At 38.9% G+C, this 25,410-nt stretch overlaps 1 protein-coding gene across 8 annotated transcripts in view; it reads left to right on the top strand.

The window, feature by feature from the left end:
• Positions 1 to 25,410, top strand: part of RAPGEF4 (Rap guanine nucleotide exchange factor 4) — a 158,566-nt gene that overhangs the window by 72,814 nt on the left and 60,342 nt on the right. For all 8 annotated transcript variants that reach the window (XM_040603595.1, XM_040603593.1, XM_040603594.1 and 5 more), the window contains 2 exons: positions 1,632 to 1,704; positions 2,730 to 2,794. In XM_040603595.1, coding sequence (XP_040459529.1) covers positions 1,632 to 1,704; positions 2,730 to 2,794 — 138 coding nt within the window. The remainder of the gene's footprint in view (positions 1 to 1,631; positions 1,705 to 2,729; positions 2,795 to 25,410) is intronic.

Here is a 25,410-nt window from a genome sequence, read left to right on the forward strand (position 1 = left end):
CAGCCCCTTGTGACATGCTTTCCCTTGTTTCATTTGGCCAACCAAAATGAGTTTTTCTTTTGTTTTATGTATGTGATTTACTAGTTGAACTGAGAAAATAATTATTTCTCATGTTCTTCCTCTCACTGAGTTCCAGGCATAGGACTGGATGCAGAGCATGGTAAAGTGAACAGTTTGGGAAAGAAAATAGGAGATTTTTACCCTCAAATGAGGTAGCATGTATTTTATGTGACTGACCAGGGATATAATACAGTTTTGCCTCTCTAAGTTTTTGGCTGGATTATGGATGAGATTTAAATAATGTGTAACTAAGCTATAGGATATAATAGCTTGTCTAAAAGTAGGATTGGATTATTAAGATTAATGTAGTCTTTGTAGCTTTTGTTATTATTTGGAATGCAAGACATTCAGTCTTTAGTGCTAGAATTGATGTTATTTTCATACCCATTTCCAAGAAAAAGAAATGTTAACAGGATAATTCAAGCATCTGTTAAAATCCAGCAGACCACTTTCTAAAAGTTAATACATCCAAACAGCTCCATAGAGCAAAGGATAACATTTTCAAATTAAAATTGTACTATAAGGGAAATCTTCTGTCTCGGTTGTTACGTGTGCTTAGTTGAAACCTCCATGAATTTCAGCTGGTTGGTTGTTCACAATCAGCTCATTGCACACCCTGAGGACTGCATGACACATTTTATTTATGCTGATAATCAGCATCCCTGTTGCACAAGCTTGTTTTCTGACAGTTCCAGAAGAGAATTATAAATGTTTACCCCTAAGCATGACAATAATATAGTATGATTGAAAACAAAAAATGTGTCACTTCTTCATTGAATGTTTTGTATTTGATAAAAGGATATTTTTTTCATTTGGTGTTATTTTTTAGCTTCTGTGAATTTCTTAAGCCCTAGACAGAGCTTTGAACCTTATTAATCATGTCACTAGCATTCACTGAAGAAAAATACCGGTTACTGACATCAGTTACAATTATGTAGTTCACAGCAGTAGGAGGGACATTATTTTTATGGTTAAAAAGTTTCATCTATAATACAGTTTGTGTGTGTGTGTTTACATAACGCAAGGTTCTGGGTTTATGCTGGGTTTATGTGTTTCATAAACTTGTAGTTTCTGAAAACCAAAGTTAGTGCGTTGGAATTAAATGTTTAGTAGTTTTGCACTAAATCCTGTATATTTCAAATTGACACCAAAATTGTAGTGGTACCTGATTCGCATGAATCCTTAGTTAACCGCCTTGTCTCCATCCCTACATTAAAGCGGCTTTCTAGCTTGAGTTCAGCTGAGTAGTGCAATTTCAAATGAGCTTTAAAACAGCCTTTATGGGAAATCACACAACTAAGTACAATATTGATTTATTAGAACCCTCAAAGTCATACTCTGGGGAAGATGGAGGAGGAAACTGTTTTAGCACAACTTTTGATAAAACAAAGCCAGCGTGCTCCAGTCAAGAAAGTAGGCTGTGTGGTGTTAAAAGACATGTCTGACTACCTCATATTTTGTGTGTGCATGTGAGGCACGAGGCAGCAGACACACAAATGTAAATACTACCTAATCCATTGAACAGCTTTATACATTTGTACCTGACTGAATGTGCCATTGATGTCTTTCAGAAATATCGACAGTATATGTCTGGACTTCTCACTCCTCCTTATGGTGTTATGGAAACTGGCTCCAACAATGACAGTAAGTGTGAGAAAATAGATGTTAAAGGTTAGAAAAAAAAAGAAAAGAGAAGAAAGGGATAGATGAAAGTTCTCTAGTTTTGAGTGTTGGAATTTACATGTTAAATGCAATTCAGTATTATGACTGTATTAATACTGCACATAGTAGGAAATACTTTGGAACTTGCCTAACTGCATTCCCAGCTGTATCCAAGTGTACACAGAGCTGTACACAAATCTGCACTATGAGCCAGGCCTGTTGATCAAAGCATACTGTATGACGTCACTTAACATTTAACTGGTTATAGGTGTTGCGTTATTTCCATGGAACATGGCCATGAGTCCCGCTACTGAAATAAATATAACAAACTGACTTACTTTTGTAGTTGGAATGGGCTACACAACTTGCTTGGGAACCTAGGTTAGTGCTTGATCAGACAGCCTGCAGTAAACATGCTGCTGCCTGACCTTAGTTACTTAGCTAAATAAGTTTGGGTATGTCTCTGCCTCATGAGAACCTGTCAAACTGTGGGACAGGGTTGCAGACACAAATCCAAGGGCAGCCTTTGGAATGCATCACTTCTGTAAATGAAGGTACTTTTATTTAGTTGCCAGAGGATTATTTAGATGCCTACCAGGACAATATCTGATGGCTAACAATTGCATCTGCAAATTTTGTCCCATATGTTATGTGTTCAGTATGTTCTATTTGTGAAACAATAGCATAGCATAGCATTTGACTCCAGGTACTAAAACACAGGTAATGTAAAATAAAAAAGCTGTAAGTAATTCCTGTATAAAGACTTCAAATATTACGTTGTGAGAAAGTACTATGTTTAGCAAGCTGTTTATAGTACTTACACAAGTTAGTTTTTTGTGTTCGCAAGAGAAAACTTTTGTATGAATAAATCTGTTTTGCTCTTAAAAAATCATAGATTAATGTGTAAGTTATCAAAGTATCGAACCCTCCAATCCCCTATTCTAGTAATAAATATCTCCACTGTTACTTAAAGAATGTACAGTATGTATCTATATTCTTTTTTTTAGGAATGCCAGATAAGGACAGTATGTCAAGCAGTGCTCTTTGCCAAGTTTCTAAAAATTGTAATAAGGTAAATCACACCTAGTTTTGCCTTTGTTTTTTGACTGGGGGAGCGGGGGGCCGACGGGCAGGAATTTGGTAATAAAAATGCAAAAGTACAGCATTAAATTGAAAAGAACCAGGTGCAAATACAAAGCATGTCATTGATGCATGTGAGTACAGTATAGCATTGTGCCATACAACTGGAAAAAGTAACTGGTTCTGGATCACCGTTATGAGAAAGTATACTGCTGCCCAAGTTTGTGTTACAATCTGGTTGTCCTATCTTTGTCAGAAAGGCGCTGAGGGTAAAGAAGAAAAGCAGCACTGTGACAAGACCAGTGCATTGCCGATGGATCGTAAAATTCATAACTAAACCCTATTTTAAGGCTTAACTGAGTCTTAACTGATGCATAGGCATTGTTCCGGCTCTTTGCTCAGGGTGAATTTTCTCCTGTGTTCAGAGAGCAGCTCTACATGCCAGTTCCCCTTTGTAAAATAGTTCTGTGCTTTCAGCCTCACCAGAGGAAGAACCCACATGAAAGAACTCATGAATATTTCTATGCCGGGTTTAAAGTAATTATAATAGTGGGAAGAAATAGTGTTGGGCATTGCTGTAAAGATTAATAACTTTTAGAGTTTTTTATAGCAGGAGTAGAAAAGTTACAGTAATAAATAGATGCTTGGATGCCTTCTTTCTGGACATAGGAGTTTAATTGGATGCATTTGTGTGATGTTATTAAAAGGTTAAAGGTATTTTTCGTACACAAAATACATGTCTTGACAGCAGATAAAGACAATGAATATTTTAGTGTGTTTCCTTAATGCAAAAATAACTGCTTCCACCTCTCCCTGTCTGTCTGTCCTGCTTCCTCAAGGGTACTGACCTTTCTTAATTGTCACATTCAGCCTTTATTAAATGTATAAATGTAACAGTATGCAGTTCCTCTTACTAGAGTCTTTTTCACTAATGCTATACCACTTCCTGACACAGCCTTATCCTGCAGGAAATTAAACATTTTTCTATGTGGTGAGCAATAACGCTTAGATACTTAGATAGCACCTTTCATTCTGTAAGCATTTACAAACAGTTATGAGTTAAGTCTCAGTGCTTCTCTAAGAAGGCAGAATCACAGAATGCTCAGAGTTGGAAGGGACCTCTGGACATATTCTAGTCAAACCCCCTGCTAAAGCTGGTTCTCCTAGGGCAGGTAAGGTGTTGGCATTTCAATGCTACACTTGGAGTTAGGTCAGATCAAGGGTGTTGCCTGACCTCTCAGTGAAAGCACTAGGCATAGAATCCAAACTAAAAGATGTTGTATTTTCTGAAACATAGGTAGTAAGGTAAAAACATTTTTCTTTTCTAGAAGGTGGTATCCCCACAATCCTGGGCACAGGTGTGGTGCTGTGGTGCACAGCTAAGGGTGGTACAGACCTTCAGGTAAAAAGTGTTTTAGAACTGAGCAAAATTTAGTGACTAATACCGCTGCCAATAGCTGTGCTTCTCTAGCACAACAGGACTCTTCCCACACAAAGTAATGTTCACCTGGGTAGGAGACAGAACTTGGCTGAGGCAGGCTCAAACTGTTCAGTGCCTTTTACAGGAATAAGACCATATTAATTTCCTTTCCAAGACACATATATAAAACAACCATCCTTCTCCCTCCCACGCTGTACACATTTCTGAGGAGAAGCCGAGAGAGTAAGTATGTGACAGATGCTTGTCACCTTGTCTCATGCTGGAGGAACTCAGACAGTCCCATGACAAATGTGGCAGAAGAAGCTACACAGTGTATGAATCCTAGATCTGTGTTTTTGCCACATGGCCACAGTTCTCTTCGGTTACATTAAGTGAAAGGTAAATGCAGCAGAGATAAATACCTGAGTGTTTTGTTTACTGCATGCAAGCTTCATTCCCGCAATTTTAAGCTGGACAGCTGTTACAGTGCTTGCACAACATGTCCATCTTTGTGCTCGGCAGTCAGTTTTGAATGATCAGGGAGATACTGGGATTGCAGGGCCAAATTCCTGGAATTGTTGCCATCTATTTGAAATACAAAATAACAGCATACCAGAAAACAGCCCTGTGTTTGTGTATTTTATGTATTTTGCTTATTTTAGAGTGATATATGACTGTCAGGATGGCTACTGCATCAGGGAAGGGCATTCATCCAGGGAACGGGAAGAGTTTGCAGGACACCTTTAGACTACTTGATATCTTTAGATTGCCAGAATGATGTGGGACTGGCAGCAAATACATCTCAGAGAGGTCTGCAGGCTACTCTCTAATGTCCAGAAAAAGACTGAGTGAGGAGCTTTCTGAGATTCAGAGAAAGTTCCTCAAAATCTTTTTGATGGTAAGAAATGGTAAGAAAACATTACACTCTTAGTGTAACCTTACTCCTTAGAAGGAGATAACACCTTCAGTATTTCTGATCATAATAATGCTTTTATTCTGGGTGATGTGTGTTGTTTTAACCTTCCAGGGAAGTTTATAACTATAAATAATTTGCTTTAAATGAATTTTAATCTATTCCACTCTTGAAATATGAAAAGCATGTTTTTCTCTTTTAGCCTGTGCTGAGCCTTTTACAACCACCGTAATAGATTATTTTCCCTATTTGCTAATTATTGGAGTTTCATCTTCATAGCTCAATTTTTTTTCTACTGTCACATGTATTAGTTTTTGACGAGTAATGTAAGATTTTTCTTTTAATACATGCCTTGAAATCTTCTCACCATATGGGGATGTTTGCTTTTCCTAGTTCATTAGAATCTATAAAAAAAATATTTTTGGAGAAGGCAGCAAAGAGACTTTTTTTTTTTTACTAAACACAAATTCATTTGCATTTAGGGTTACATTATTGCACATCATTTGATGCAATATAACAGTTAAATTGAGCATAAAATACTGAGACAGAGTATACTGCTGTCCTCAGTTATATTTTGGGGAATGGAAACAAAGTCAATTTAAAGCTGTCTTACATAAGGGAAGATAACACAGCTTAGGTCTTTTTAACTAGTCAGTCTAATACCTGTACACTGGTCTCTCTAGCTGTAGTTTTTGAAAATTCCTGTGGGGCAGAGTTAGATATAACTGCATCTGTGAGATGAATATAACCCTCAAGCCAAAATTACAAAATCAATAATAATTTCAAATACATTTTTGGAAAAGATACAGAAGAGTACTTAGAACACAGGGGAGGTCAGGTTCCAGTGTGCAGACAGAATAGGTAGTGCTTCTGTTTCCATATATTACCAGCAGAGCTGGCAGCAGGGTTACACAGAGCTTCCCACTACAAGATCCTGTTCTTACAATTTGGCCACTTTTTCACTGTTTATGCTGAATTTGCCATGCTGAGAGTATGCTTCTGGCTGATTTTTAAATTGAAATGGATCACACCTCTCTGACATTGAGTTTTGGGGAAAATACATAGCACATATTAAATAACTTTTCCCAGTGATACAGTAGCAATGCCATCTTTTGGAATAGGAGGTCGACATCTGGGGCTTGTTCTGGCAGTAAGGAGTGCCATTTGCAACCCCCTACAAAATAAACTGTATTGTTAAGACTTGAAAAATCTCAGTTGAAACTGGCTCACTAGAGGCTCGTTACAGTTTAACTGCAGGCTTGTGCACACAGGCTGTGTGTGTTGTGTGTGCAGCATCCCCACACTATTCGTCTTTGGTTCTGGGCTGCTTGGGCAGTCCTGTGTTGATCTCAGTGGTATGGGTTTTCTCGCAATCATTCATTCTAGTTGCTAGAGTGACATTTTGATTATTATAAAGCCAGACAGTAACTGAAAAACAGTTGTCTTCCCTGTGCTTTTTCACCCCCTACTGGTGCCCAAGTGGGAAATGAGTAAAGAAGTATCCCTTTCAGCTCTGGAGACATGAGATATGTGATAGTTTTAAAGAAGAGTGCATTGCAGAAATGTGTTGTAGAGGCACAGGAACGAATGTGGAGAACAGAGGACAGACCCATTGAAAGCATGAACTACTGCTTTGTGATGGAGTGTGGTGCTGAATGTTTTTTTCTGCTAACAGTAAATGTTTTAAACTCCTTTGCAAACTGTGGATGCTATGTCTAAGATAACAGGAATGATCCACAGAAGGAATAGAAATCTGTAATTAAAAACAATTATTCAATTTACTCAAGTAGCTGGTAGTCAAAAAGTCCTAATCCTGCTAATGATCCAAGCTGAAGTTTTATATTTTTTTTCATAATGGAATTTCCATATTGCAGTTTGCTAAAAGAACGCCCACATCCTCAAGAAACTGCACCTACACACACACACAAAAATTAAATAATTCTGCTTGAAAGGAAGGCTGAAAAATTAAGTGCTCAAAAGCAGAGAATTTCAAGAATGGAGGCTGACTGAGCAGTGTTAATGAAGTCCTCTTATCCATGTTTATGGTACGGACTTCAGTTCTTCATGTTTATTAAGGTACAGACTTTGATTACCTGCTCACATATATTTTTCCAGTGACATATTCAATTAAAACAACATCTCATGTCAAAACCCATGCTAGCTTTCTTTTCGTACAACTTAATCTCTATGACTGTTTAAAACCTACATAAATTTCTGCCTTCATTGAAAGCATACATCCTGAAAGAGGGAAAAGTGCCTCTTTGTCTCCTTTGTACTGATGAAACCATACTGAACACAGAAGATATAAGCAGATTAAGTTGTACAAACTCATACAGTCATTCTTGCTATTAGGTAAACAATACGTCTTTTTGCTGAAATCTCACTCATGCTTTATTTCTGTTAAGTCTTTGGATTTCTATTGTCATCAAGAGTTGCAGGAACTCCCCCTAGTGCACGAATATTTGAGAAACACATGGATCAAGTTTGTGAAGTTTACAGGCTGAAATGTCCCCTTGATGTTTTTCATGTAATGACCAAATGGTCTAGACTGGAAGCTTATTTGAATTGATTTATTTGAAGGTATTTTGTATAGCAAAGCTACTATAGGATGTGCTGAAATACTCCTCTGAAAGTCACCTTTTCATCCATATTCTTCCCTGGTTAATTTGGTGTAATCTAAATGTAGATTACTGAATTTTTAACAAGGCTTAGGTGCCGTACTGATTTTTATGCATTTCAATAATTTGAGTGATTGTGAAAACATGATTTGTTATTTTATCAACTCTAAATGCATTTAATAAAATTATATCCAAAAGATTTTTTCAGTTGACAGAGAATGATATAATCTAAGTGTTAATCCTCAAAATACTGCAATTTTCAACATTGCCAGGCAAATGAATATTCACTTATTTCAATCTTCCAGCACTTAAGTATGGCTCTGGGCATTCGAAAGTATACTTTTTTTAAAGATGACATGGCAGCCTTGAAAAGTCTACACAAGACACCATTAATAATCATGTTCATTCACCATATTAGCTACTCTAGCAATAAACCCAATAATTTTACCTCTTATTTCCCTATATTTCAATTTATTTTTCCCAGATGACCGAGAAGAAGACTTATCTTTTAACATATTCGGTAGATTGTCAAATGTGGAATTTGATAAAGCATTAGCAGAATGCCAAGGGAAATGTTTCACATGCTTATGAAATTTTCAGCCTAGAAGAAACAATAAAAAGAGAGATAGAGCAGGAAAGCAGGCAGTGTACTAGCAAGGTGCAATGACAAGGTGTTTGTTTGCAAGTGTTAACGTCTCCAACGTGCATATGAAAACTGTGTTATATCAGAACTGATTTTCTATGTGGATGGTTTATATAACTGTCCAGTGGTATGTGTGCATTAATTCCTCTCCTCTCTTGGGCTCTGTGCCAGAGTCAGTTCTACTATACAATGTTAGCATAGGTTAAAAAAATAATTCCCTTTCATTTTCTGTTTTTGACGTGATTGCATAAAAGCACTATGTGCAAACATTTCTAAATAATGTCTTCATACAGTCCTAACTGTACCGATTACTTTTAGGGGCTGCTCTGATACTTTGGCACCAATTTCACATATATGAAAGTAATTTGCTTAGAGGTCTGTTCACGTTCTTCATTTTGCTCTAAGTGGAAGTGTTCAGGGTTCAATCATTATCGCAGCCTGTAACAATTTGGCTAGTGCAGGGGCTGTGCATATAGTCCCTGGCAATGAGTCACATGGTGACAGCATATGGCAGGAGAGATAACAAAGACAGGAGTGTGAGATGAGTAGGAGTCTGCGAAAAATACATTTTTCATATGTTAGTAATGAACTTCATCATGAAAAATGTGAAGGTCTTTATATGTCATCAGAGCTCCTTAATATAAACAAAATTGTTAGTAGGTCTGCTGACTTACATAAGTAGACTTTGCATAAACTAAATTGTTGCAGAACCACAGGGAAGGTTTTGGTACATCGGTATCTCCAATTCCAGCCATATGGAGATGATACACAGCTGTAGGTTTCCCTTCTAAATGCCAGTGTGAATAGCGATGCCTCAAAGAAAACCTTGCACTTGCACCACCCCATCTTCTGTTACCCTGTTCAGCTACCTGATAATCTATGAAATATCTGTGACCCATGATTTCATTGTGTACCCTGAATTCTGGAGACCCTAATGGCAGTTCCTACTGGCAACAGTTTCTTATGCTGTAACTAATGATATAATTGAGCTCCAATCTGACCAGTACAGAACTAGCCAGAGTAGTCCCAATACGAAACCTGCAGATTGGGTTAGTGATTCTCATTTGATCTATTATTATACAGAAATTAGTAGCATTGTGGAGAAAAAGAGCAGAATCCTTGGTCCAAGTTGCTGTGTATTTACCGGTCCACATGTCAAAATAACTTCTCTTCAGTGTGTACTTGATTCAGGTCAAAGATCCCTGGTCCTTGAAGCCCTTCCATGAATTTGGAAGAAAAAACATGGTCCTTTCTTTCTACAATGAGTTTTTATTGTGATGGTTCTAAGGACAGGTCTAAGGATAAATAGATCTGTCTGCAATGGTAGTGAGATTGGTAAGAGATGGAGACAGGACTTCTCTTGGCAGATGAATTAAACTTTTTGTAGAAAAGGGCAGAATTTTGCAATCTACAGATGCTAAAGGAGTATTCTTAATGTTAAATTTTACTCTCATTTTAGCAACAGAGGATTAAATATATGTAGGTGTATTTCAGTTTTAAAATATAAACAAATTGACACATTTATCTTGGGAGAAGATGAAATGGGAAGGATACTGAATAGTGTCCGATAGCACAGCACAGTTGAATTGTTACCACCTGAAGACAGGGCTTCCCTTTTCTGTCAAAGCTGCAAAACTTCAGAAGCAACCGCTGCCCTTTGCTCCGGAATAAAAAACTGAGCTTGGAAAGGTGTGTCTGCATCTATCCTTCTTTAAGTGCTGTAATGACTTTCTGAGTCATGGTGAAACTACCTGCAAGATCCAAATCAGTGTAGTGCGGGTCTTATCATTAGGGAGGGGGGAAAAATGGAGAATGAGAGGTATGGGGGAGAGAGAGAGAGACCTCTGTTACCAGCAGAACAATCCATATACTCAAGTCAATATTAAAGCTAAACTATATGAGTTTTTAGTTGCATGACCTTTACATCTGAGTATTAATATGAATTCTGAATGAACAGTCCCCTCAAGCATTCATCACTGTTATTTTGGTGGTCTCCACTTCTCTTGCTTTAAAAAAAAATATTATGTCAGTCTTTATTGCAATTTATGTGTATCCTAAAGCCCTGCAATTCTTGTTTCTGCGGGGTGCTGTGATGCAAAGGAGGGATGAAGGCTTCTGCTACAAAAAGCTTGCAGTCACAGAAAAGATGGAGTGACTGTCAGACAGAAAGGTGCTGGTTTACTCAGAACATTGTAAGGCATGGGATTTATATGTGTTCACACATTTCAAGTGACTTTTCTTGCAGGACCTTATTGTGATCAGTCCTTGGTGCGATAATCCTAAGAGACACTATGAATGGGAGGAAGAATTTCAGAAATCAGTAGACAAATGGAAAACTAAGTGATACATATTTCTTCATTGATCTTGTGATTTGGTGGGGATCTAACTCACACTGTTGGCTGCCTTCAGGGTAGCAGAGTAAGCAAGTACTCACCTCCTCCCTGACTAACCTCCGCACAAAAGGGTGCTTGTGATAGTATGGGAAGGGCAGTTTGGCTGAAGAGATATTTTCCCTTTCTAACTCCTCTTGCCTAGCAGAATAACTGTTGCTATCACAGTTTAGATAAATAAAATAAATAATGTAAAAATAACAGAAATTATTAGAAAATACTAGAATTTGTAAAATACTCAATATTGTGGAGTAGGTATGGGACCTTCTTTCAATAGCAGCATCACTCTCAGTTCCAGTTGTCTGGGGAAACAGCATATTGCCTTACCTGCCAGTGCTGGCAAGGGCAGTCTGATAATATATACTGCGGAGTCACATTTGATGACTCCTGCTTCTTGGCTGTGTCTTCTCTGTGATTCTGTCCCAACCCATAAAAACCATGCACGTATGCTCCATTTATCTCTTGCACTTGAAAGGCAGAAAGTAATTATACTGAGAAAAAAAGATAGTCCTTTTCAAGGTTCACGTCTTCAGATAAGTCAAGCGTATACAAGTAACACATTTGGCACTTATATTTGAAACAGCAAAATGAATTTTTTTGAATCTTATAATTATTTTCTCAAGTTTGGCAGAAAAATTGGATCAGGGATCTTAAAATCAGATTCATTCTAGTCACTCATATAATCTCTCACAGAGCATTTTGACTGCCTGTCCTACAACGTGTGCTGGAAATTGGTATTCCACAAAGTCAATTATAGTTCTGAGTCTGTAAGAAGTAATCAATGTGTCTGATCTGATCATTTAGCAGCATCTTTTTTTGTCTGTGTACAGATGACAAAAATTTGAGAGGTTAATAAATAGTGGAGAAAAGCTGTCCAGTGATTTTGTTCTTCTTTTTGTGCTAGCTAGTTAAGAACAAGAGCCTGTTGTGCTGGCTCCACGTGAAGAGCAACACCACCAAAACAAGCGTTCAGCTTGTGGTGCTCATTTAGAGCCATTCTGAGTTAGAATTGCTGAGGCAAAAATGTCTGATATCTACGACAGAGCCAAAAAGGTAATTAAGGACTATTATCTCCAGTGATGGTTAAGGAACAAGTGCTGCTCAGGTATTTAAAGATTTATGATTTCTGACTTTTCATTATTTATTCTTTTTGTAAATATCCTTCTGGAAGAGAGCTTGGCACAAGACTGTGAACATATTTGATGTTTGTGTGCTGTATCATCTGTGATACAGCTGTCTTAAAGATAACAGTTAGGGAAGAAATACAAATACACATAGCTGAATTGACTACCAGAAAAATATATAATTTAGATTCCAAAATATAAATGAAAAAAAAAAACCTCAAACCCAAAAGATCAGTCTTACTTCCATTACCAGTTATTACACTGCTTCTAATTAGGATTAATCAGCCACATTCGTTTTCATCTTAGGAAATTAAATTATATAAACAATTTGTATAATAACCTTAAATATGAACTGGATGGAGAAAGAGCCAGTAGATTAACAGGGGAGAATTATGATTAAGTCTTTGTAAACCTCCCAGTACTGCTTTGTTCAACCTCACTCTTGGAAGTAGCTAAATTCAAATGCATGAATCTGAGCCGGCTGAAGAAACGTCATCTCTCATGCGACTCTTCCCTTGTAGGCTTTTGCACAATGGCTCAGATGGTTACTTTTCACCCAAACCCGTTTTCTGACACAGTCCATCTTAGAGCAACATGAGGGTCAGCATTTACATCAGGAACAGAGGTGGGAGAGGGTGGCTGTGCAATAGGAAGATAGTGAGAGCATCATCTCCCAGAGCAGAGCACCATTTGGCCCAGGGAGAACCACAGGGCTGTGGCTGCCCTTCTACAGCAGCTTCCAGTGACCTGTACTGGGACTGTAGGGCACCTGTCCATCCCCATGTCCCCTCTCTGACATCCCTTCTCTCTGCATCCAGCTACATGTGCTCTCTCCTCCATCACACTGACACTCCTGCTTGACTGGTGGTGGTAAGGGAGCAGAACTGACAGAAACACCGTTTATATGAGCTTAATTTTCTGCTGTTTTGGATGAAAAATAGCTTCCTGGCCAGGGCCAGCATGCAACAGGGCAGAGCCTGGGTGTGGAGTTCAAGGAGGGGATAGACCACAGTGGTCTTGTTTGAGGCTGCTGTGAACTGTCTGCAGCCTTAAACATCTGGCCTCTGCATAATGCACTACCAGGCCTGTCAGCTACAGACTGAGGCTCTCTCCTGCCCCAAACCTGGCGTTTCTGCCAGCTTATGTCAGCTGCAGGGGAAGCAGAGGGACAACTGACAGGGTGTCGCTTTGTCAGGGCAGCTTGCAGCTCTACTGCAGTTCACTGCTAAATCACAAAAGAAATACAGTCTCCTGTGTTTAAATACAAATTTGTATTATTTGTATAAATAACAATTTATTATTGCTGTAATACACATACAGATCCAGGCAAATATTTCTTCCCCTCTCCCCCCCACCCCCCCACTCCCCCACCCAGGCCTTGGATTGTTTTAATTCTGTGATGAGGGATTTTCAGCTTGTGGTCTGCAGGCTGCTGGGTTCTGGCAGCTTTTCCAAATGAATCTGGGAAATGAACCTAAGAAAAGCCTATTGTTACTTGCTGCACAAGGTTCCTCGTCTTTACTGGCAAAACTATAGGGGTCCACAAGATAAAGGAGCCTAACACACACACACCCCCCTCCCCTTTTGTTTCCCCTGATTCAGTTCACACTCTGCTGAGTGTCAGTGTTAGCTGCTACAGATTCCAGAGCAATGTTGGAAAAACCTGTCGACAAAACTCTTAACAGTAAGGTTTCTGGCATTGCTTATACTAAACGTATAGCCACTGCTCCACAGCAGTCCTGGGCCTGTGTAATAGAATGGCTCTCTTGTCTTCCTGATACTGATCCAAACTGGGGGAAGGAGGAAGGAGAAGAAAATCAGGAGGTTGCCTTGCTAGAGCTCCTGAATGCTTCTTCAGTGTTACAGTCAGTGTTCTTGAAATGCTGTCTTTTGTGTTTTGTCTGGCTTTTCTGCTATGAGGTCTGGGGTGGAGAACCTGGATTGCTGCCTGGAAAGCGCTGTGTGACCTTGTGGTAGTACAGACACAGGAGAATCTGCAATAATATTGGACTTCACTGTACCAGAAATTCCTCAGGGGAGGATGCATCTTCCATTCCCCCAGACAGTCTCCTAGACCAACTGTCATGGAGAAGCTGAAGATTCCTACATCACTGCACAAATTATATTTTTTGTAACATAAGTTAGCTGGGAATACTCTATGTACATTCAGTATTTCCAGGCAAGCTGTTTTGGATTACAGTAATTAAACTTCTCTGGAACAGCAAACATTTTCACACTGTGATTTCCTTAACATACTGCAACAGTCCTTATTAGAAAGAATACAGCCCACAAAGAGTCACTAAAGAGTCAATTAAGCCAGAGAAGATTTTTGGATTATGTTTAAAAAGGAAGTGAGTAGTTGACAGATGGCAGGGACAGAAATTCAGCTGGACAAAGCAATATTTTTAGCGATGATGTGAAAATTAAAGCCAACATTAAAGAGAAATAGGAGAAAGGGGATAAATTACAAAATACATACAATAGGTCCCTTTCCATTTCACAAGGACAGGGCTGGTTCTGTGATATCCCTAAAAGCCAGACATCACAGAATTTACACAGCTTGGGCTGCATACTGAGAGAGCTAAAAAGAGGTCATCTCTTTCAGAAACATACTATGGTGAATTGGGATGTAAAGAGATGTGGTTAGCTAGGGAAAATGCAGGTAGAGTAATTTCACCTTTCCATCAGTCTTGGGTTAATTATTGCAGTTTTCTGTGTGCATTTGTGGAGCAATTTTTTTTCTCAAGTTGCAAGAAAGATTCATTTAGCAACAGAAGCAGCTTTAGAAACGTCTGTCCCTCACTAGTTATCAGGGAGGATGAGCTGAAATTCAGAACAGTAAGATCAAATGTGAACAGGCTTGATTTAAATGATAGCAAGTTAGGCAACTACAAGCTCTGTAGGAAGTTAGGAGGAGGGAAAGAACAAATTTACAAATATGAAATATCTACTATTTTCCAGTGCTGGTTATATTTTGTTCAGGTTGACAGGAATTAATACTGTTACTCTTTTACTGTTCTCTGGGGGAATACCTACTGTTCACACAGATGCACATTAACTCAATGTTTGTGTTTTATTTACTGATTATTCCCATTGCATTATGGAATTAATGTGAAAAAAAGTGCATACTAATCCATGTTGTTCAGAACTAATAATTTGATTCCAAATGCCTTTGTATGTTTTTTATCAATACATTTACTGCCACTAAGGTATGTGAAGACCTCTGAATTAACTGATTAACTAATACAACAGCTTTGAGTTTCATTTCACACTAGTTAAGTATGTAAGACTACAATTGGATTTTACTGTAAAAGAAAAAGAAAAGTCCTTGCCTTTCACAGACAGTATTTCCCCCTGAATGTATGCTGTTGGACTTTGCCCTTTACTAAATTGGGTGATGATATCCCCTCACAGCAGGAGGAGGTAATGAAGTTAGTGGGTTGTCCTCAGAAGATGCATGTTATCCCTCGTGACCAGGTCCCTTCTGTTTTGGTTAGATCTGTCCGGTCATGAAGGTTCATTGTGGTTAGCAGAGCTGTGGCAATGCTAACAAGTCACAGGAACTGTATCTTGTGTTGGAAGCACTAGGAAGAAGGGTGCTACCCTAACAAGACCACAACCCAATTTTGAAAACCACCCAACAGATAAACTGCACAGTCTGAGAGGCTTGGATGAGGCAGCATAGGTAGCAGTCAGCACATCAGCACCCTCCACTTTGACAAACTTTTTGTAGACATCATGGGAAATAGAAGTTTTAAGGAAGATAAGAAGGTTGTTTTGTGGATACTTGCCAAGAGCAGAATGCTTGTCTTTTCCACTGACGCAAAAATAGGTAAATTAAACAGAAGTGCTTGAATGGTTTTTATGTTTATGACAGAAGACTTAAAGTTGTTCAAGAAAAGAAATGCTTGGCTGAAAGAAGATGTTTATGCTCTTTTAAAAATGTGTTCTGGTCTAGTCATCAGTGTGGGATTTCTTTCCTCTGTTTACTTTCACATAATATAGAAACAATAATTTACCTTTTTAAAGAAATATATTCTGCGAAGATGGGAAACCAATACAGATCATTAAAAATCTCCTGTGAAGTAGGATAACAGAAGGTGTTGATGGGGTATTGATAGATTATACCTTCTCAGTTTCATTTTTAGCAAAAATTTGTTTCTGAAAAGGGTGACAGAAAGAAGAGTGAGGACTAGATAGGGCAGCTGGAATCTGAGGCAGATGTGCCAGTCTCCTTCAATGTTTCTTCATTTCATGTACATTCACACAATGCACTGTCCTGAACTTGGAGAATAAGGAATGTGGGATCACCAGAAGAGACACAAAATGAGTTTAAATTAACCTCTCTTCCCCGCTTGCCAGAGGGTTTACCTTGTTGCTGACCTCCCCAGGGAATTCAGGAGGCAACCTTCAATGCCCTCTAGCCCTGCCTCACTTTGATGACTTTTCCTTTCTGTGTTAAAAACCATTATAAAAAGCTTAGAATGAATTTGTAGACACTACACTTCCAGGATTTCAGTTGCAGCATTCAGCAGTGTTTTTAGTTGCTCGTTCTCATCACTTGTCAGAAATGTGAGTCGTTACTGTCATCCTCATTTTACAGATGGAGAAGCTGAAATACTCAGAGGTGGAATGGCTAGCTGGGGTCACACAATACATAAACCACTGTCACCCAGGAGACAGGTGCTCTTGCCTCACTTGGGTGGTGTTTTGACTACCCTGAAGTCAAGAGTTTTACCATTGATTTTAATAGGTTCACAATTTCACCCACTAATTCACACTCCATCCAGGTTTTGGCACCCTTATATTTGGCATGAAACCACTTCGTCTAAAATTTCACCACCTAGTCCTCAGAGGGCAGTTCTGGCATCTGGCTGTAATCAAAGCGCAAGAGAGCCCATCCTGCTTGTCTAGAGACATGCCTCCTGGGAGGTGGGAGATGTGTGCAGAAGTTATAAAGGTATCTGGAAACAAATGAAATAAAACCTCCAGAAGCTCATTAACATTTAACTTCCCTTTAGTTTGCCTTTTGAATAGTTGTGTACCTATAGCATGGGTCAGAGGCAGGTCTTAAAAACCAGTAACCTTGCTGCCTAATATTTACCATACTTTTTCATCTTTATCGTTATAGTTTGTTTCTCAAGAAGTAAATGATTTCAGGTAAACATACTATTAAAACCATGGATACCGAGAAACCAGGAATTCTCATGAGAAACAATGAAAAAAATGCTTCATTCTTTTATAGGTTAACAAAAATGCAGCAGCAGAGAAACCCGTGACAATGCTGGCTTGAGATTCCTTATGACAACTGTAGTCATACCTCTGTCAGAATATTGGGAATGCTCACAGCAGAGTTAGCATTTTCTGGCATTTTATTCAGTGCATGCAGTGTAGTTATAGCAGCTGTTTCATTGTAGCGGGGAAGTAGAAAAATGACAGGAAAATAAGACATCATTAGCCATGTTCTCAGGGTTTTTGTGCACTGGTCATAGTCTGTTTCAATATTCTTTTTCCCTTTGACATTCACAGTGAAGTATCATTTTTGGTAATGGCTGAATCATTTTGTGTTAAAAGGATGGACATTTACAGTTTGTCAAAGAAACATTGTAGAAGTGTTAATAATGCAATTTCAATTTAACTTTCTAAAATAAATTTGCTACACAGATTGTATTTGAGAATTTAAAGGGACACATTTTCCTGTTTATGCTATTAATACATGTAGATTACTAAAGAAAAGCAATTTTAGAATGTTTTTTAAAATACAGCTTAGTCTTCACATTGTATTACATTTAAAGAATATAGATTTTAAAACAGTCATCATTACTCTGAATATTTTGATAGTAGTCCATTTACTGACAGTATTCAAAGCGTTTTACAAAGGTAGAAATTATTACTATTCCTCTCTCTAAAAAGGGGAAAATGAAACATGGTGTGATTATGTGATTTGCACAAGGTCATGTAGTCAGAAAAAAAAGAATAAAACTGAGCTGTCTTAACTACTGATCCTTTCTACTAGTCTATTTTGCTTAGTTTCGTTAGTTAAATATATGGGTATTTAGATTACAGGTGCTGTAGTTTTATGAAACTCAGAAGATTTTTAAAATGTGATTAATTCCTGTTTCTGTGGATGTTCCTTAATTTGCGAACAGGCCTGTGACTCTGTGTTCCTCCATTCATACCTTGCCCTGCTTCCCACTTTTGCTGCTCACAGATGTTTCTTAAGAAACTGTATGGTTATCTTTTGTGAGCATGGGTGGTTTGAAAATGCTTTGGTAATACAATTTTAGATTATCTAGACTGGCTACAGGTCCTTTTGGTACTTGCATTGTTTGGTAAACATAGATGAAGAGCAGAAACAAGTGCTCTTTCTGAGTAATTTGTCCTTTGTTAATTGCAAAGTGTTGCTAAGTCACCTACAGACTTGCTGTGAGATCAGTCATTGGCAGTTTTGGACTTCTCCAGTTAGGAGATGGAGCAGGCATTTTGCTCCAGTGCTGTCTCGTGGAGAGTGCTGGGGAGCACAGGTTGGTTCTCTCAGCTGCTAAATACATTTTGAGGCGATAGCAAAGAGGTCAGTGAAATGTGTCCAGCATGGTAGTGATGATTGCATTTCTATTTCCACAGTTTTTGTCTTCTAGAGGAGCGTAGTGAGGTCTCCCTGCAGATATGATGGTGGTCTGGGTTGGACAGAGCTCAGTCCTTGTAACATAGAATCACAGAATTGTTTAGGTTAGAAAAGACCTTTAGCTCATCAAGTCCAAGTGGTAACCCAGCACTGCCAAACCACTAAACCATGTCCCTAAGTACCACATCTACATGTCTTTTAAATACCTCCAGGGATGGTGACTCCACTACTTCCCTCGGTGTAGAGGAATGAAGGCAGTGGGTTGATTATCATTGATAATATGCAGCTGTGGCCTTGCCAGTGGGCAAGTGGGTTGATTGACATGGATGATGTCCTGCTAAGTAGTTTAATAGCACTGAGGATTGTGGGAGAGGCGGTAGGATGGAGGAGTAGTGTGGTCTGGCCTCTGGAGGAAGGAGAAACAGCATGGACTAGTAGAATCTGACCGATGGTAAAAGCCTTGTTGCAGCCTACTAGTTTGTGCTGCAACAACTGGTACCCTGTGTGAGGCTGACTGAGTTGGATTGCGACTACAACACCTCGGCAGCCTATTCCAATGCTTGACAACCCTTTTGGTGAAGAAAGTTTTGCTAATATCCAACCTAAACCTCCCCCAGTGCAACTTGAGGCCATTTCCTCTTGTCCTATCACTTGTTACTTAGGGGAAGAGACAGACCCCCACCATGCTACAACCTCCTTTCAGGTACTTGTAATCAGAGAGGGTGGGCTGTGTGTGAGTTCAATAGAAATCTCTAAAGCTAATTATATGCCTTTCTTTCATTGTTAAAAGCTCTCCTTCTCCTATGGGACACTATTGTGTAAGATCTGTGGGAGGCTTATGGGAGGTAGGACAGAGATGATATAGAAAAGTACAAGGAAGAAAGGGATTCATACAAAGGTGAGCAAGGAAAATATTATAGACTGGATTTGGGAAGTAATTGCATTCTGATGTGATCAAGAGTATTTTTTCCCCTCATATCTTTTTCTTTGTCATTTTTAAAAGACTTTGGTTGGAAATTAACCTGTATTTCATCACTCTGTCCTGTCTTCTGTAAGAGGGTGGTGGCATGTCCAGACCAGTCTACACTGATTGCAAACTGAAAATGTTTGATATAGTTAGTATGTCATCGGTTACTTCCTCGAGTGTCACAAATAAGCAGCAGATCAGTTTTTGTGTGCTCTGCTAGTGTTCAGTTTGTTCAAGTACAAGCTTAAAAGCATAGAAAGCAGCATCTAAGCTTTTTATTCCTTACAATTTCAGTACCACTGACTCCCTTATATTTTGCATTCAATTGCTTTTCTTTGGATTTTCTTTCTTACATGCAGTTACCCAAATTTTCTGACCTATCCCCTAAATTAGGTTAAAAAACCAAATTTGATTGTTGAAATGTTTGCTTTTATCAGCATAGTAATTGTGAAAGTTAAAAAAAAAACCCAACAAAAAACAAGAACAAATGAAAAAAACCTTCATGACTGCTTTGGATTTGCAAAAAAATTTCAACATGTATATGTTTTATTTGTATTGGTAGATTAGGGGATTCTTGTCCAAGTTCTTTTCACTTGGAAGAGTGTCCACTTCTGTTCAGCTGCCTGCTGGCATGAAAAACCTTTGTATTTTTGGGACTAATTCAAATCAGACTTTTAAGCCTGTTAATGTAATGAGTATCTAAGGGCTTAATGTAAAGTTCTGCTGAGATCCTTTAATGACTGAAAGAGGATGGCCTGCTATGTTGTGCAAGGAAAATCTACCTCTTATAGAGTGTTGGCAACAACCCTGTTTCTTGTAGGGTGTTTTTTTGTATCTTGCTTGAGGAAGTCTACTGTGGGCATCAGAAACTCTTAAGAGTAAGTTGTTTCGCTAAGGTTGCTCAATGATTGAACTGATGATTCTGTTCCCTTAGCTTACAGATGGGAAGTAATTCAAACTACCTAAAATCATGTTTATTAATGCTGCTGTTTGGCATAGGGAAACGGATTTTGTGCCTGTATATTTAGGTTGTAACAGTATCAATGACAATTCATTTATGCTTCCCCAAGGCAATAGTAGAAATAGTTGATGATCAAAGCAAAATTATGCCACCAGGTATTCAGGAAGATTCAATGTCAACATTCTTTATAACTGAAGATGATACTACTGTTTTATAAACTTCACATTTTCACTTTGTCCTGGGATTCTGCCTTGACTTAAGAAGATAATAAGGGCAAAGACTGTTATGTATACATCCCAACCATGAGAAGTCCCTGTGGCAGAGAGTGTGTGCCAAGGTTTCTTGTGGACCGTGCAGCCTGGGGGGCTGGTTAGAGGTCATGACTTGGGTTGTTTTCTGATGACAAGCACTGATCAGTGTATCAGCATGTTCTACATAGGGCTACTCCAGAGATCCAGCATAGGCTAACAGAGCACAGAAATTCCTACAATATTGGTTACATTTTCCTTCAAGTTTTGAGAAAAATAGTTTTCAAAGGACCTTTTAATGACAGGATCTTTGGCCAGCTGCTTCTCTGATGTTTTGCAGTAAGCTGCATTCACTAAGTATGTTGTCTTACCTGCAGCATCCTAGCAGAGATTGCTGCAGTCTGCATAGTCACACTCTCTCTCTGCAGATGGAAATAGGACCAATGGTACTGACTTCAGGATACTCTATCCAAGACTACTTTCCACCTGGAAATGCACTCCCACAGCTATGATACTGTATGCTCAGCTTTCTCTCTGCTATATGGTTATCCTGTAGCACTGGAAATACTGATTCATATTGGGAAAAATCATCTATACAAAGGCTCCTCATCTTTGGAGCTCTTATCTATGCCTTTGGTCCAAAGTAGCTCAGATAGATGATGTATTACAAAAAAAGGCAACAGTTTGGAAATGGACATACAGATTTGAGAAAGAATCATAAGAGCAGAAGCAGGAGGTATTGTGTGGGAAGGCTGTGGGGACCTTTTCTAATTGTCAGCTGTATCTTACTGACTGGTTATACTTTCACCACTATTGTGGGAATGTTTTTTGTATGTTTTATTTCCTCCCATGTGAACCAGTTAGGGCATTGATAGCCTTTCAGGAGATGTGTACAAGGATATTCAAGCATGTCTGTCATAAATGACAATCATCAGAAGTCATTTGGAATCGGTAAGAGCTAAAGATGCTCTGCTTTCTGAAATACACTTAAGAGAATCATCAGATGCTATGGGCCTGACTCAAAACCCATGGAGTCAGTTAGGGATTTACCAGTAATTTCAGTGGGATTTGGATTAGGCCCTAAATCACCAATGAGCAGTAAATACTGAGGATGTAAAACAAACAGATCTCTTAGTGATGTGGCTGTTGCTGCTGCCACCTTTCGACTTGTGTGGCTTTTGTCCTTTGTTTCTTCTGGATTCGCTGGCAGTCAGAGGAAAACAGATGTCACTTGCAATTCTTTTCAGTGCCCCAGTCGGAAATAAAGGGATCAACAGTAGTGCACAGGTTTAGCCGATCACCCTGGTAACCTCACATGCCATGCTTAACTCCAGTAAATACCAAAACTTGTTCTCTGTTCAGAGATGAGCTACACTGAGGTCATGGGAAAAACATGATTCATTGGCTTTTGTTTTATTTCATCTTAGTTCTTTGCAATACACATCTCCTACGTTAACATTTGAGAGTAGTAAGTTAGGTCCCCTCCGTCGTTTCGTTCTATAGATCCAAACTGCTGTAGATCTAAAGCATTCATTCATATGTAAAGGCTCAGAAGAATCATCCCTTTACAGCTATTTAACAAGGGGAATAGAAAAATGTATTTTTATAAGAGGTGTTCTTGGATTTTATTTAGCAGATTCAAGTGACTTGACAAATGCAGCCCTTGTCATTCATTATATTATTTCTTTTTTGGCATATGGCTTGCTCAGTGATGTAAGAAGCGCAGAAATAAAGGCAGCCCTTGCCCTATAGTTTGAAATCTAAGGCCTATTTCTCTAGTGATTAAATGTGTGCATATAATTATACACATGAATAGTCCTATTTAAATCTATGGTATTGCTCTCATGCATAAATATTGGAATCTTCAAAGGAATAGAGTCTAAAGTTGTTACTTTACCTGGTTCACCCAGTTTAACTAGGGAGTTTTGTCATTGGCTTCATGAAGCATTTGTTTGAATGACACGAATGTGAATGCATAAATGTTCAGATATGGAGTTTGTCAATGTTAACGCTGAAAGCCATTTTATTACACTTTCTTATAATAATTTTCTGCTTCCCCCTACTAACACCTGCAGCCTTCCTTTCTCTACCCTCCAGACCCATATGCACCTTCTCCCCTACGGGGGCATCAGCAGGTCATGTGCACTAGTTGGAAAAGGGCATGAAGTAGCTAAAGCTTCAAAATAATGCTGCTGTATTGCTTTATCTCACGCTGAAGGAGGGCTAAAAGCAGGTATGCTTGATACTGCTGTGGCCAGGAGATGGGTAATAATTTGTAAACTGCTCTAATTGGCTTGCATATTGGGCTGTTCACATGATAACTTTTCCCTTATTCAGAAGTTCTGAAAAATGTGGTTATCAAGTAGCTGTAGTCATACACCTCTGTGCAACATGTGTGTACTTAAGTCACATTATTTCTTCACAGATAGCATAATGTGTTAAGAAGGTAATCAAACATCTTCTCACTCTGCTCTTTTATAGGTGAGTTAGTTCTAAGTCCTTTCTAATCATCCCTTAATAGGAGAGCTGAGATTGTAGACTTACAAAACATTTCTTGGACTTCAGTCAAGTTGTGACTGTTATCCTAAGATACGACCCTTCACAGAATCCTTTTTTTTCTGACGGGAAGTTGTTGCTGGAACACTGTATCTCTTATAAGCTAACTGACGTTACATTTCTCCTCCTTTGAAGCATGACTGGCCTTTCCATAGCAAACTCAGTCCAAGCCCTGTTGCATTGCGGCTCGTCGCTGGTGCAGCCAGAGTTCACTGCATTGGCTTTGAAAGGCTGTAACTTTGAGGGGACTCTCTGCTGGGCATGTCTTTTGGATGGCAACGACATTGTTCGTCAGTAGGAATGACTGCCTTTCTGTCTTGTAGACCAGGCTTGCTGCTCTGGGGCTTGTATCTCTTCAGGCACCACCTTGTGGTTGAACTAATTTTAGACACGTAAGGGTGTCCTCAGAAATGGCATGGTGCCACATGGTGAGGCTAAAAGGTATTTCAGGAAAGCCTCTAGTCCACCTCTGAGCCACATGCGCAATTCATGATCACTGTGTCACTCCTGACAGATACCTTAGGTATCCTCCCAAGCCTCCAAAGATGGAGGAACCACACCTCCCTGGCAGTCTGTGACAGTATTCACTGGCCACACTGTTAGAAAAGCTTCACCGATGCCTAACCTGAACTTCTCTTACAGCAATTTAATCTCTTCCTGCTCTCTGCACGATGGACTAGGTCACTTCTTTCTTCTTTTCAAAGGCCTTTTAAATCCAAAGACTCTTACCACACTTTTGCTAAGACTTGATTTTTCCTTAGCTGAACAACTTCGATTATTTATGTTGTGCTTTCTGATTAGTCTTGTTGCTCTCCTCTAAATTCTGTCCAGTTGGTTTCGATGCTTGTGAGGTGGGCAGGTGAGACACACTGCTTTAGCTTAGATCTTACCAAGGCTGGCTGAAGCAGAACTGCATTATGTATCTAATCTGTTACTACGTCTCAGTACAGTATTGTAAATATACTTTCACACAAGTATGGCATTGCTTATTCAGTTCTGTTTAATACTATTATAAACCTTATTTCTTTTTTCTATGGAACTGTGCCAAGACACTTGTTCCCTACCCTGTCTTTATACAGCTGATTCTGCCTGCTTCAGAAAAGTAGTCAGCACTACCTGTGTTGCATAACAGCATCACAATTTTTTCAGACCAATGTCAAAACTGTATCAAACTCTAAACTTATTCCCCAAATGTACATGCACTCTCTCCAGTCCTGAATTCTCCTGCAGAACCAATCAGTGTATGTTCTACTTCATCCTGTGTTAATATTTAATATTATCAGATGTGATATATTCTTGAGAATGCTGCTCAGGACAGACCTCTGGTATGACTGCCAGTTTGACTTAGCTTCACTGGTAATGGCTTTCAAAATACAGTTTTCTAGCTGGCTTTGCGCCTGTTTTAAAAGAATTTAATCTGCCCTTTGCAGGAAAGAATATCTTATGAGACAGTGCCAAAGTTTTACTGAAGCAAAGGGTTGAAAATCTACTGTTTCTTCCCTAATTGATCAATGTTGCTGCCCGGTCACAGAAAGAAATGAGATGTGTGGCATGATTTGTTCTTGATTAATACACGTCACGTGATTCATCTTCCTGTTCTTTTCCAGGTGCTTACAAATGGACTTTTTTCTGGGCAGACAACTTAAGCTGACATTTTTCAGCTCCTCCTTTTCCCTTATTTCTGTCTTCAGCTGCCTTCCTTAGTCCCCAGGAGCTGTCAGAGGTGGCTGCTGACCACCTTTTAGTTTCTTCAAGCTACTCAAGTTTCCTGCATGAAATTCTACAAACCCAGCCAATCTGGAAATAGCTAATTTATGTAATCTTTTCTCAATCATTCTTTTGTTTTTTTCAGGCTGAGGTTTTACTCCTGTCATTCTACTACTTAGCCATGTGTCTGCCACTGATCTTTCTAATGAACACTGATAAAAAATAAATCAACTGCTTCTGGCCTTCTTGAATTGTCTGTCAATAGATTTCCTTCTGTTGAACAGTAGATCAATGCTTTTTATTTTCTTTGCTTTACTGCTAAAGTACTTGTGGAATATTTTTGTACCTCTTGACATTTCTTGGTAGATCTGTCTCATTTTATACCTTTGATTTTCTAATTCTGTCGTTCGTTACTCAATTTATTTTTTTATACTTT

This window comes from Falco naumanni, chromosome 8, assembly GCF_017639655.2.
Source record: "Falco naumanni isolate bFalNau1 chromosome 8, bFalNau1.pat, whole genome shotgun sequence".
Taxonomy (NCBI): domain Eukaryota; kingdom Metazoa; phylum Chordata; class Aves; order Falconiformes; family Falconidae; genus Falco; species Falco naumanni.